At 32.6% G+C, this 13,109-nt stretch overlaps 1 protein-coding gene across 1 annotated transcript; it reads right to left on the bottom strand.

Annotated features, from left to right (window-relative positions):
- Positions 1–214: 214 nt before the first annotated feature.
- On the bottom strand, positions 215–1,387 carry Tent5d (terminal nucleotidyltransferase 5D). The gene has a single exon (XM_046423132.1). It carries the CDS (start codon positions 1,385–1,387, stop codon positions 215–217), a length of 1,173 nt encoding a protein of 390 aa, XP_046279088.1.
- Positions 1,388–13,109: the final 11,722 nt, after the last annotated feature.

Genomic DNA, 13,109 nt, shown 5'->3' with positions numbered 1-13,109 from the left:
AGTTAAAACCAGTCAATAACATTCAAAAATCATTTAAAGCTGTCAGTTCACAGATGATATTGTGTTTACTATGGTGGTATAAACAGTAATTGATGGAAATTTGTTGGTAACGGCACAAAAAATAAAACCAGATCTTGTGAATTTTGTAGACTTCAGAAAATTTGCTTTTAAGAGGTATTCAGTTAAAGCAAAGTTTCTATTGTATCTGCATTTCTTAAACCATACCATTTGGCACATAAAAGTGCAATGCATGATATGGCTGGAAGAAAATGGGTGGTGGCCCAGATGTTACATGATAAACAGGATACCTTCCCTCAGCAACTAAGTATGGAGCAGGTTGATAATAGCAAGTTACATTGTCTGTACTGGGTAGAATATTCTGTTCTCCAAGTACTTTTAAAGCCATAAGGGTGATCATGTTGAGAGTCTGTCTTCTTTCATGTCCCATTAGACAAACAGTGCTTTGGTTCACAATTCCACGCAAGGTCATAAGGTAGTCATATTTGCTCTTTCCTTCACCTATGAAATGGTTGTGGAGGTATGATTCAATTTTCTTTTGTTGTTCTCCTACATCAGGAAAATCGATGAAGAATCTAGAACACATATAACGTTCCAGGGTCTTGATTTCTGCTTCACAAGCTGGCTTGAAGTCACGAACCAGCAAGTTACTATATTTCAAAAGGCCACCACCTCTAATCTCTTCAGGTTTCCTGGTAGATATCAGCTTGTATTTCAAATGTATCATTGCTTCTTGGAAGTCTCCATACATACTTTCAGCTACAACAACAGGATAGAATTCTTTGGCTAGCTTAGCACTTTTGTTGCTGTAGAAGTCTAGCATGGGATCCAAAAGGATTTGAAAGGAATCTACACTAAATTCGAATTGTCGTCTGAGTGAATTCACAAATTTTAATTCTACATTCTTCCCAGTGTTATTTGAAAGAGAGATGAGACTCCAATGATCATGCTTATTGCAAACTTTAATCATCTTCTGCACATAAGCCTCTTTCATGGTCTTTAGGGTAATCTTTTCCTTTTTTACACCTTTTGGTAAAAAGTCAAGTAGACAACCTAGAACTGAATCCTTAACTACCTGAAATTCCTGATCACTTGGAAGTTCAACACCAAAAATTATGTCCAGATCTTTATAGGTGATTCCATTATGGCTTGCAAGTATGTAACTTGCTGTGGAACCATTCAATCTGGTATCTTTAACAATAATTCCTTGCTCTATGAGTTGATCTTTCACAATATGAATGATATCTTTTGGTTTTACCTCCAGTGTGGGGAAATTTCCCCGTCCATGAATTGGAATTACTTCCTCTAACACGTGATCCAGTGTTATAACTTGCTCCCAAGTGAGATTGCTGAATCTGATTTCAGACATTATGAAGTCAGTAGATCAACTAGGGAGCAAGCAAAACATTGAGAGGAAATATTAGCATCTTAAAACCACTGTTATAACTAAAGTATATGAAATAGTTAAAAACAGACTTACTTTTTTTATATCAGCTAAGCATTACCACTGACCTATATCCCCTATATTTTTTAAATTTTTATTTTAAGACAAAGCTTTCCTAAGTTGATTAGGGTCTCTCTAAATTGCTGAGGCTGGTTTTGAACTTGCAATCCTCCTGCCTCAGACGTCTGAGTTGCTAGAACTACAGGCATGCATCACTACACCCAACCCACAGTTAACTTTAACATAAACCAAGCTAATACTAGGAAATAAATTCTCAACTTACATGATTATGTTTAAATCTAGTAAAATAAAGGGCATGATGATTATTATCAAAATTTGTTAGATTCACTGGTAAATGTAAACAGATTTCTCATGTATTTTTTGGAGCTATGATTACTGTTGATGTAAAATATTGGCCTCTTTCAATCTTTATGTAAATACCAAAATAGTGTTATTTGTTTGGGTGGTGTAAATTTTGTTCACAGTGTAATCATAGTACATCATTGAGGTTAATTGTCATGAACAAAAAGTAAAATTAGACTGCATGTCTGAGTTTGTTAGATCACACAGACTGAATACTACAGTGCCTAAAAACAATGTATAGCATCTTTATTCCACAAATATAAGACCATTATAATAAACATCATTTCATATTCATTTATGTTCACATTTTAAAGAATATTACTGAAGTCATTCATTGAATATTAATTCCTTGGATTTACTGAGGTTAAGGACAGTACCAAGTTCATCACCTCTTCTATGAACACAGAAGTCCTTTAAGAAACATCAGTTGAAGGATACAGCGAATGTTACTTTGAAATGAAAATCAAATTAAACTATTTATTTTGTGCCCCAAATAAGTGGAATAATATACAAAAGCATAAGAATTCTGAGCTTGAAAAAGTATATACAGCAGATGTGCAATATAATATAAAATTTGACAATTAGGGGAGTGTCAGGAAATTAAAATTTTCTAGTGTGTATAAATACTATAAGTGTAATTAGATATAATTATTTCATTAGGAATAATTACAGTGAATACATGCTCTATTAAGGTGTGTAAGCAAATAAATCTAGGAAACTAAAGTTCATTGTGGGCATAATTTTGAAATTAGGCATTCTTTTCTGAATAACAGAAATAAAAACTATATGATTCTTAAGACAGATTATTATTGATGTCATTCTTATATTGCCTATCTATGGGGTTTTTAGAGCAAGCCAAATATTTAGAGTTTAAACATACTTCCCTAGTCAAGCTAGGAAAAATATAATTACCTTATCTGACATCTGTAGACCAGACTTTGGTCATTCAAGCCTTTTTTCTAAGGTCCAATTCAGCAACAATAAGACAAATCAATCTGATTTTCTATATGCAATTCGCATAAGAAAGAACTAAAAGACTTAATGTCTATTTTTGTTTGGTGATAAAATGGTCATTTGATGAGTTGTATTTTATTTGAAGCTACATTAATTGCAAATGTGTGTAAAATCTGATATGTGAATGGTCAAATCAATGCTTAAAGATTGATTGTCTGAATTGACTACAAATCATATTTTTATTGTGTTCATTCATCCATCAAGTAAAATGATCTGCATAGTGCCTTTTGGACATTGGAAAGAGGAAGATGCTAATGAATTGATAGTACATGCAATATGAACTTGAAATCCTGATTTTAAATTTGCTTTCCTGGCATTATCATTGAATTATTTGAAGCTAACAGTTCTTTTTTTAATTCTCAAATTCTCAATTTGGAAAAGTAATAGTCATTAACACTGGGTGGATTAATATAAAAGTTTTAGGAAGAACAAATTATCCTAATATTTTATAAATATCACATATAAACTAAATAGTTTTAATTGATGTTATAGAAAATGTTCTAAAATTTCTCCTTAATATGAAAGCTTATTTTGCAAATGAAAAATTTCCTTTCCTTAATGGAAATTTTCTTTATTAGTGTTAGTGCAAAGAAGAAAAAAAATCAATGGCCTGGAAAAACAGAAAGCAATTCCTCTAAACTCATGAACAATAAAGGTTGTCCAAACCCTTCACTCCTATTCAATAAAATTCTTGAAAATCTAGCCAGAACAATCAGGTAAGAGAAGGAAATAAAAGAAATACACGTGGGAAAGGAATAAGTCACATTATCACTTGTTTGCAGAGGATATGATCCTATACTTAGAAAATCCAAAAAAATTCTACCAGAAGTCTTATAGAGCTAAGAAAGAAATTCAGCAAAGTAGCAGGATACAAAACCAGCACATAAAAATCATAGTTTTCCTATACACCAATAATGAATTTGCTGAAAAAGAAATCAGAAAAAGAATTCCACTAAAGATAACCTTAAACAATCCTAGAAATAAATCTAATCATAAAGGTAAAAGACTACTACAACAAAAATCCATAATGCTGAACAAAGTAATTGAAGAAGACACTAGAAGATGGAAAGACCTGCCATATTGATGGATATACAGAATATATACTCTTTAAATGTCCATGTAACAAAAAGTGATTTACTGATTCAGTGTAATCCCTATTTAAATACCAATGACATTACTCATAGAACCAGAAAAAGTATCAGTCCTAAAATTCATAAAGAAGAATAAATATTCCAGAATAACCAAAACAATACTGAGCAAAAGAACAGGACTAGAGGTACAACAACACCTGACTACAAATTACACTAGAAAGCAGTGATAGCAAAAACTGCATGATAGTGACAAAAAAAAAAAACAGAAAAAAGACAAGAACAGAATATAATAGAAGGCACAAAGATTAACCCACACAGATAATCATCTGATCTTTAACAAAGCCACCCAAAACATTCATTGTAAAAAAGATAACTGTTTAATAAATGCTGCTAAGAAAACTGGATATCTATATGTAGAATATGTGAAACTAGATCCCTATATTTCACCCTGCACACAGTCAACTTAAAATAGATTGTATGGATGAGGTTTATTTATTTATAACAATAAATAAATAAAATAAAGGTATTCTGTCCATCTGCAGCTAAAAATATTAAAATGAAATAAAATAAAATGGATTGAAGAACTATAAATTGGACCAGAAACTTTATAACTGTTTGGAGAAACTGCAGGGTCAACACTTCAACATATTGGTACAGGTACCAAATAACTTAATATATACCTAAACCTCAGGAAATAATATGAGAAATTAGTATATGGGATGGCATCAAATTAAAAAGCTTCTGCCCAGTAAAAGGAAAAAAGAACATGAAGACAAATCCTACAGAAAGAAAAAAAATATATGATAGGTACTCTTCTTATAGAGGATTAATAACCAGAATATATAAAGAACTAAAAAACTTTAATACCAAAAAATTCTAATCAATAAATATGCAAAGGAACTAAATAGACACAACTCAAAAGAAGAATCAAATGGTGAACAAACAAATTAAAATATTCAACATCTTTAGCAATAAGGGAAATGTAAATAAAGGAAATGTAAATAAAACTATACTGAGGTTTTCATCTCACTCCAGTTAGAATGGTAGCCTTCATGAATACAAATAACAATAACGGTTGGAAAGGATGTGGGGGGAAAAGAAATACTTTTGAACTGTTGGAGGGATTATAAATTAGTACAACCACTATGAAAATCAGTACGGAGGTTCCTCAAAAGACCAGGAATGGATCACCATATGACCCACATATACCACATCTCGGTAATTAACTGAACATTAAAGTCAACATAATGTATTGATAAATGCATACCCATGTTTATAGCAGCACAATTTACAAAATCTAAATTATGTAATCAGCCCAGGTATCTATCAGTGAATGGATGGATAGATGAAGAAAATGTAATATATATACACCACTGAATTTTATTCAGCCATAAAGAGCTGGTAAATGAATTAAACTGGAAAACATACTGCTAAGTGAAATAAGCCAAACCAAGAAAGATAATGCCTATCATATATTGCCTATCATCTGTGGAACCTAGAGAGAAAAAAGGAGAAAAAAAGTGAAGAGGATATTGTGGAAATAAAAGGGAGATAAACAACAGAGAAAAGGAAACCAGAGGAAGGAAGGGAGGGGGGAAAGTGAAAGGGGGGAAACTGGGGAATGAAACTCACTAAATTTAAATAACAATAAATCCCACTGTTGTGTATAAGTATAATGCAACAATATTAAAGAGAATATATTCAATGACCTAATCCTAGACCTACAATCTCCACATAAATCATGAAAATAAAGGACAATATTAATGTTGCTATATTGGCATTATCAAACTTAACATGTTATTTTTCATAAAGAAGTTTTTGAATAAAATCACCCAAAGACATACTTAAATTAGCTAATTGCCAGAACATAGAAGTCCTTGATAACAAGTATCTTTCAAATGAAAACTAGAAATCCCTATTAAATGTTGTGGATCTGTTTATAGATATTAGAGGAAGAAGGAAGGAACAGAATCATAGTAAGACCTTGCAAAGAAAAGAAACAAGTACAAATTTTAACTTCACTTTATGATAGGAAAGTGGCACAAGGAAACTGTTCATCAATGTTCAACATTCCACTTGCCACCTGATTGCCTGTGTTCACGATTCTAAAACTTTCTAGTCTTTGGAATTATCTAGAGAGCTTTAAAAATTACATATATAGAGTAATTTAGGCCTAGTATTTCCTAAGTATAAGAAAACAATAATGCAGAGAACTTGCTAGTATGTGGGGAAAACGGTGGTATTGAATGAACAACTGTCAAACTCAAGAGTTTTAACAATCATTTATGTTTTTAATTTTACATTTCTCTTACCATAATTTCATAAGCTGTTTTTTAAAATAGTTTTTTCCATTAAATTATTATATTACTGAGGAACTCTAAGCTACTATCTCATGATCATTTCTACTACTATATGTATAATAAATACATTATGAATTTATAAATTGCATTAGAAAAAACACGTAATTATAACAAATCTGTGACACATACACACAAACATATGCACATTTAGACATATGAGCACACAAAATATAATGACATATATGTCAAAATGATATAAATATTGGTCATTTGCATTGATATGGAATGCAATTGATAGAAGTGAGCATTGTGGGAACTCTATTAACATGGATAGTCAAGATTTGATGGAAATAGTATGCTTCTTTTGCTATTGTCCACTTTAATATAATAGACAATACTGCTATGCTATTAACACAAATTTTAAATATGATATTAAAGTAGTAAGACTTATTTTCAACTATGGACTATGGCTCAGCATTAACTGTCATACTTCATATAGTACTGTCAATCCACCATACATCAAAGACAGAAATAACACATTTGAAAACTTGGGAAACAAATTGAATTTGCTGAATGTGTTCTTTATGGATAAATAAAAAGCACAGCTAAATATAAAGAGGGAACAAATTTAACAAAACCATCTACATTCCTTACAGTACTATGTTGGGTACAACACAGCTCTCAGTTACTGAAAGTACACTTTTGAACATGAAGTATAAAGTTATATTTTCATGGGCTGTATGTCCAAATTCAAGCTCTTCAGTGCTTTTTCATAAGCCTGAACACAAGTATAAAACCTGAAATTTCTAATCATTGTCAAAATGTGAAGATCACCAGTTCATTTTTACAGATCATATAAATCTTACTCAGACTTTCCCAATTTACTTATCCGTTAGGCTAATTCTTTCCCCATGTAGTTAAAAAGATTGGTTTGCCTATAATGTATATGTAAACCCTGAAATTAAAAAAAGTGATTTTAATTATTTAACCAATTAAATTCATCTGAAAATGCAAAGTAAAGCAAAAGATTTGTCAAGAATTTACCAAGGACTATAAATGGATACTTGTAAAATAAAGTATAATTGTTCTCCCTGCCAAAACCTTACAGTGCCTCTGACTATGGAAAGTAAAAGGGGGTTCAGCCACTGTTTTCTTATATTAATACTGTAACTATTACTTTCAAAGAAAATGAGAAGTGACTTAAGGAAGTTCAGTGGATTAGACAAAGGGGAATGAAGGAACGGCCATAGGAATATAAATGATAGTAGAATGAATCTGACATACGTTTCCTATGTATATACATGAATACAACATGGTAAGTAAGTCTCAACATTGTGTGCAATCCACAAGACCGGTATCATAATTAGAATAAGATATATTCCACGTTTGTATAAATACATCAAAATAGATTCTACTCTCATGTATATATAAAAAGAATAAAACTAAAAGACTTACATGGGAAGGATAACTTTCAAAGATGCACTATATTTAATATGATGATTCAGCAGATTTTTCAGTGACGACAGCAATTTTCATATTATTAATGAATAAAGTCATGAAACAACTAGTCTGAAGAAAGAAAAACAAAAAGAGATAAATACAAGTAATTTGATGCTCCTGGCCAGGATTCCAACAAATTATATACATATACACTCACAGAAGATAGAAAATATTACTTTAATACAATGGCTCTAAAATTTTAGCATGAATGAGAGTTATATGGCGGGCTTGTCAACACACAAATTTCTGGGTCCAAACTCCAGAGTTTCTAATTCAATTGGACAAAGGTAGAGCCTGAGTATCTGCATTTCTAACAACTCCCCCAGATAATATTAATGCTCCCCGTCAGGGGAACATAATTTAAGAATCACTTCACAAAAGGAAATTGAAAAAGGATGGTAAAGGAAGAGTAGTTTGAACAAGAGTACCTTATAATTTTTTTTCTATTTCATCTAAAACATATTGAATAATGTGGGAGAAGTCTAATCAATTGCATTTTTGTACAAAGGACTGAACCCAGGAACTTAGGAATGTTTTTAAACTATGACTTTTAAAAATGTTTTAACTATCCAACATTTTTTTTTTCAACTAGACATTAAGCCTCATGGTAAGTTTTTCTAAAGCTTGTATTATTGATCTAAAACAGAAGTTTTAACTAGTTTCCCCTATCTATATTAAATGAGTATATACAGAAGTGAGTTCCTTGAAATCTTCAAGTTATATAATCACACATACTACCAATACATATATAGACAGATTTTGGTCTCCTAGTGTATTGTATTTCATCAGTCCAAGGAAGTATGAAATATTATTTGACTACAGGAAATAGGTTTTTTTTTTTACAGGAAATGAATATTTTGACATACTGCATTTGTTTCCAAGAAATAATATTAATGCCTATGAGAAATAGCTGGAAACAACGGTGCAGTATTTAATTATGGTTTACTCACATCCAAACATTCCTTTACAAATAGAGATACCAATTTCAGAAAAAAAATAATATCATTTTCCTTATATAAGGAATAAAACATGATGATTGCTTTGATGCTTCCATGCTGTATTCAATAAGACAAAATGCCCTGGCCAATATTAATAGTGCAGTACATTAAAAAAAAAGTTATGAAACAGTGTTAATCATCTCACAGAAGCATCTTGCATTGCTTTTGCTCTATTGAAGTAAAGATTATAGTTTTACTTTAACCCAAAAGAAAACGAATGACTCATATTTGATTGATTTGAATCTGAAAGGAATAATATTTTATAAAATACAGAGTGGGATATCTGAACAAAATAAGTCTGGTGGAGCCAGAAAGAGTCCCCATCCCTTCATAGTTATTACTTTGTATCTTGTTTCATGATGAAAAAATGTAAGATGCCCACTGTTTTTGTTATTTTGCTTTTGAAAAATAGAGCGATAATTTGAAATAAGTACTTGGTTGCTCAAATCAAATTCTATGATTAGGTTGCTAAGAACTAGAGGAGAACTAAGGAAAAACTATTACAATAACTTTGTAGGAATAAAGTAGATAAACCTTTTAAACCAAATTATCTTAACAGTCAGGCTTTATTTATTTTTTGCAGTTCTCAAAACTGCAAAGAATTTTTCTTTTCCCAAAGAACAGAGATACCAACAATTGTAAAAGTAGTGAAAATCAAAGCAAATAACTTGAATTAAATGTGATAAAAGTGATCTCTCTATCATGAGAGTTCTAGTGATTTAGTTGCTGTATTACAGAGAAAGCAATTTAAAATTAGCTCTTGTTATATTAATATAAATGGGATTACAATAAATGAGGCAAGGCGCAGTGGCGCATACCTGTAATCTCAGAGACTTGGGAGGCTGAGGCAGGAGGGTTACAAGTTCAAAGCCAGCCTCAGCAACGGTGAGGCACTAGGCAATTCAGTGAGACTCTGACTCTAAATAAATATAAAATAGGGCTGGGGATTGTGGCTCAGTGGTGGACAGCCCCTGAGATCAATCCCTGAAGCCCTCCACCAAAAAAAGAGAAAATAAATGAGAAATTGTGGATATTTAGCAGTTATCACTACACATTGAAAACTTCCCCAATATGTCCCATTATTTCAAATCCAAAATTATTATACATATTTTCTTTTCTGATTGTCTACTACATTTACCTAGATAACCCTAAAGTAATGTTTCTAGTAATCAGAAAATCAGAATGTATGCCCCCTCCAAATAGCACAGATGACTCCATAAAATAGTTTAGTTTTATACCAGGTGAGTCTAATGGCAAGACATAAGAAAATATATGTACATATATTTACACTTGACCCCAATGTTATCCAATCTCTCTTTAAATGAAGATTTTTAGTTGCATCACCATAAGGCAGATTTACTCTATGGCTATTAGAGTAACTTATGCCTATGATAGCTGAAGTTTTAAAAAATGTGTATAAAATAAACTGTAAATCACAATGTTCAGTGGTACACACTAATAAGTGAAAATTAGATAATTGTGAAATTTTTAAGAAAGGTATTTAATTTTTAAAAATCAATGTTTATGTATTGAAATTGAAGTTATTATATACAATTTTAACAACTACAAATGGGATGGTGCTCAGAGTTATAAATAGGCTTATTGTAATCAGGCTTGTGGCCCTTGCTGGGAGAGGGAGGAGAGCATCACTTTCTCCTCTACCAAAAGATGACTGTAGTGTTAAAAGTTTAGTTTCTATTCAGACATAAAAGGCCAGCATAAACTTTCTATTTTAATGTTATTCATATCCTGATCTTCATTCTCTTCACTTTATGACCATTTATTTTCAAGTGCTATTTTAACACTCCTTCCTATTCTAAGAGTCAAAGTGTTCTTACAGAGAATTTATACAAATGCCCAAATTCCTGTCACTGATGTATAGAGAAATAACTTCTCAAAATATGTGAAATCATGCTTAAAAGGGGCTGTGAGTTAAAAGGGTTACATGAAAGGTGCATTGGAACATTTAGGATAAACATGCAAGGCACCTGAACACGTAGAGGAAAAAACACACAGGATCCAAAAAAAGAACTGCAGTGGATTTAAAAACTTGATACTCAGAAGCTTAAAAGAAATGTTTTCCCCTGAGGCTAACCATCTGCCCCTAATCCCAGAAAATCTCATCACTTTCTTTCCATTCTTCCCTAACTCACACATATACACTTCCTGTGTTATTGTTTATGTTTCTGTGGTTGTTTCCTATTTATTTAAGTGATAAAAGTGTGCACTGTTAGAAGGAAAACATCTCATTCCTTTCAGGTTTAGTGCCAATTCCCTGCAGTGTGATGTGTAAGCTAATGGCAGCAAAGCCTTCTTTTTATTCTTTCTCTGCTCCTTATAGGGCCTAGTAGGGGTTACAGCTATGCAAATTCAACAGCCAATAGTCCAGTTTCTTTTGTTTCTCATATACCTGATGCAGACTTTCCACCCCTGGAAACTTCCACCAACTTCAGAGAGACACAATGGTAAGAGAGAACTCCAATGCCCTTTGAGCTAATGACTGGTCAAGAATGTCAATAATAATATGCAAAGGGCTTCCTAGCAAGTTGGAAACTAAAGACATCTAGTGGGATCAAAGCAGAGTCCCCTTTCCACCAGATGCTGTGTAGCTCACCATGACCCTCAAAGTAAATCCAGTAACCTCATAGGCATTTCTCAAGTCATTCCAGATCTCTAACCTCTCCTGTGGACATGTCTGTAAACAATCAAGGGATTAAGGAATCTCTGACAGCTGAAGGGACTCCAGAATTGTAACCAATACCACATGCACTTTCCACATGACTCATAAACACTGTCCTGAGAAGCAGGGAAATAGGAACTCACCAGAATGCTCCAGAAAACAAACAAAAACAACAACAAAAATAGCCTCTTTTAAAAAATTCTGTTAAGAGCTCTTCTCCATCCCCTCACCATCCCCTTCTAAGCCATTAAAACTCACTTCACCAAATGCTGTTCTCTTCAAATCCTCAGTCCTGTCAAGGAGGGGGATGGTGCTAGAGTGAGGCTCCAGAAGGAGCCTGCTGGTAAACAAGGAGAAGGGAGTTATTAGAGAGAGAGCGAGAAAAATGCAATTTTTTAAAAAAGAGAGGAGTAAAGAAAAAAAGGAGAGAAAGAAATCAAGGAAGAAAGGAATGAGAGCATAGAGAGCAAGCACTTGCAATAGCTCCCAGGTTTGCTAAGCCACTGCTGTCCAAGGGCAACTGGGTGCTGAAATAACTTCCGTAATATTCCCTTCTAGTCCCATTCACCAACTCCACAGACTTCCCTTCCTTTCAGGCTCATTCCTCCCCCACTCTTGTCCTGTAAAACCATTCCATGGCAACCTGTCCTCACACAATCTAAGGTGGCCCATAGTATTGTGTCATACAGGTTTTACATACCTTAGGTGGAATGATCTAATACTTTCCATTCTCATTCAGTGTTAAACTTTCTCCAAGGGAAAAATACTACCCTTTTTTTCCCTTCCTGGATTGAAAATGAATTTCCTCTTCTTTCTTGTAAATATTTCCTTGTCCCTCCACTTTTCCTGCCTCTCACCCTTGCTACGTATACCATACACACTTCTCCTCCTCCCTGCATTTACTTCGATCATTTCCAACATAAACACAAATTTAATTTCATGCCTGGAAGGCAATTTTGCCAAACTCAAGTGGGTTTTATTTTTCTAGCAGATGTTTTCTTAACTGGCTTTATCATGGGGAGTCTCCTCCCTCACTTCAATACTTTTGCTCTTGGTTTGGCTAGAAATATTCAGGTCTTCATGTTTTCTCTCACTCTGCAAAAACTTGTAAGTGAAAACAGCTGGATAAAGTAATTCTTTAAAGAAACAATTTCAAAATGAAATTAAAAATTTTTTTTTTAGTTTTCAATGGACCTTTGTTTTATTTATTTGTATGCAATGTTTAGAATCAAACCCAGTGCCTCACACATGCTACGCAAGTGCTCTACCAATGAGCCACAACCCCAGCCCCATCAAAATGCAATTCTTGAAACTTTAAAATAGAATTGCCTTAATTAAATCCACTGTTTACTATTAATTTGATAGTTGTTTGTAAACTTTTATTAAATTGTTCTACTAGAGAGAAGTAAAGATAATTCACTTTTAAGGTATGCAAAAACTATACAAAAGAGATGATTCATGAATACTTTGTAGAAAGAAAAATAATCTAGACAGGAAGTTCAGGATTATAGAAAATTACATACATATGTAAACATGCTTGATTACCCGACTTTCTTTCCCTGATATGTAGTAAAGATATTTGATATCTGAAAAAGAACTAACTTACTTTAAAACTTTAGTTTAGAAATGTCTTAAGTTTAAATTTGAAAACACTAACTCTCAGGCTATTTACTGGGATGTCAATGTGTCAGTCAAATAATC

Source organism: Marmota monax, unplaced genomic scaffold, assembly GCF_021218885.2.
Source record: "Marmota monax isolate L192 unplaced genomic scaffold, Marmota_monax_Labrador192_F-V1.1 WCK01_AAM20220418_F8-fsc00767, whole genome shotgun sequence".
Classification (NCBI taxonomy): Eukaryota; Metazoa; Chordata; class Mammalia; order Rodentia; family Sciuridae; genus Marmota; species Marmota monax.
The sequence above is the reverse complement of the archived record's forward strand: the minus strand, read 5'-3'. Positions and strand labels throughout refer to the sequence as shown.

What these genes read in the sequence shown, in the direction of transcription:
- Tent5d (XM_046423132.1), bottom strand. Translation starts at nt 1,387, where the DNA reads ATGTCTGAAATCAGATTCAGCAATCTCACTTGGGAGCAAGTTATAACA.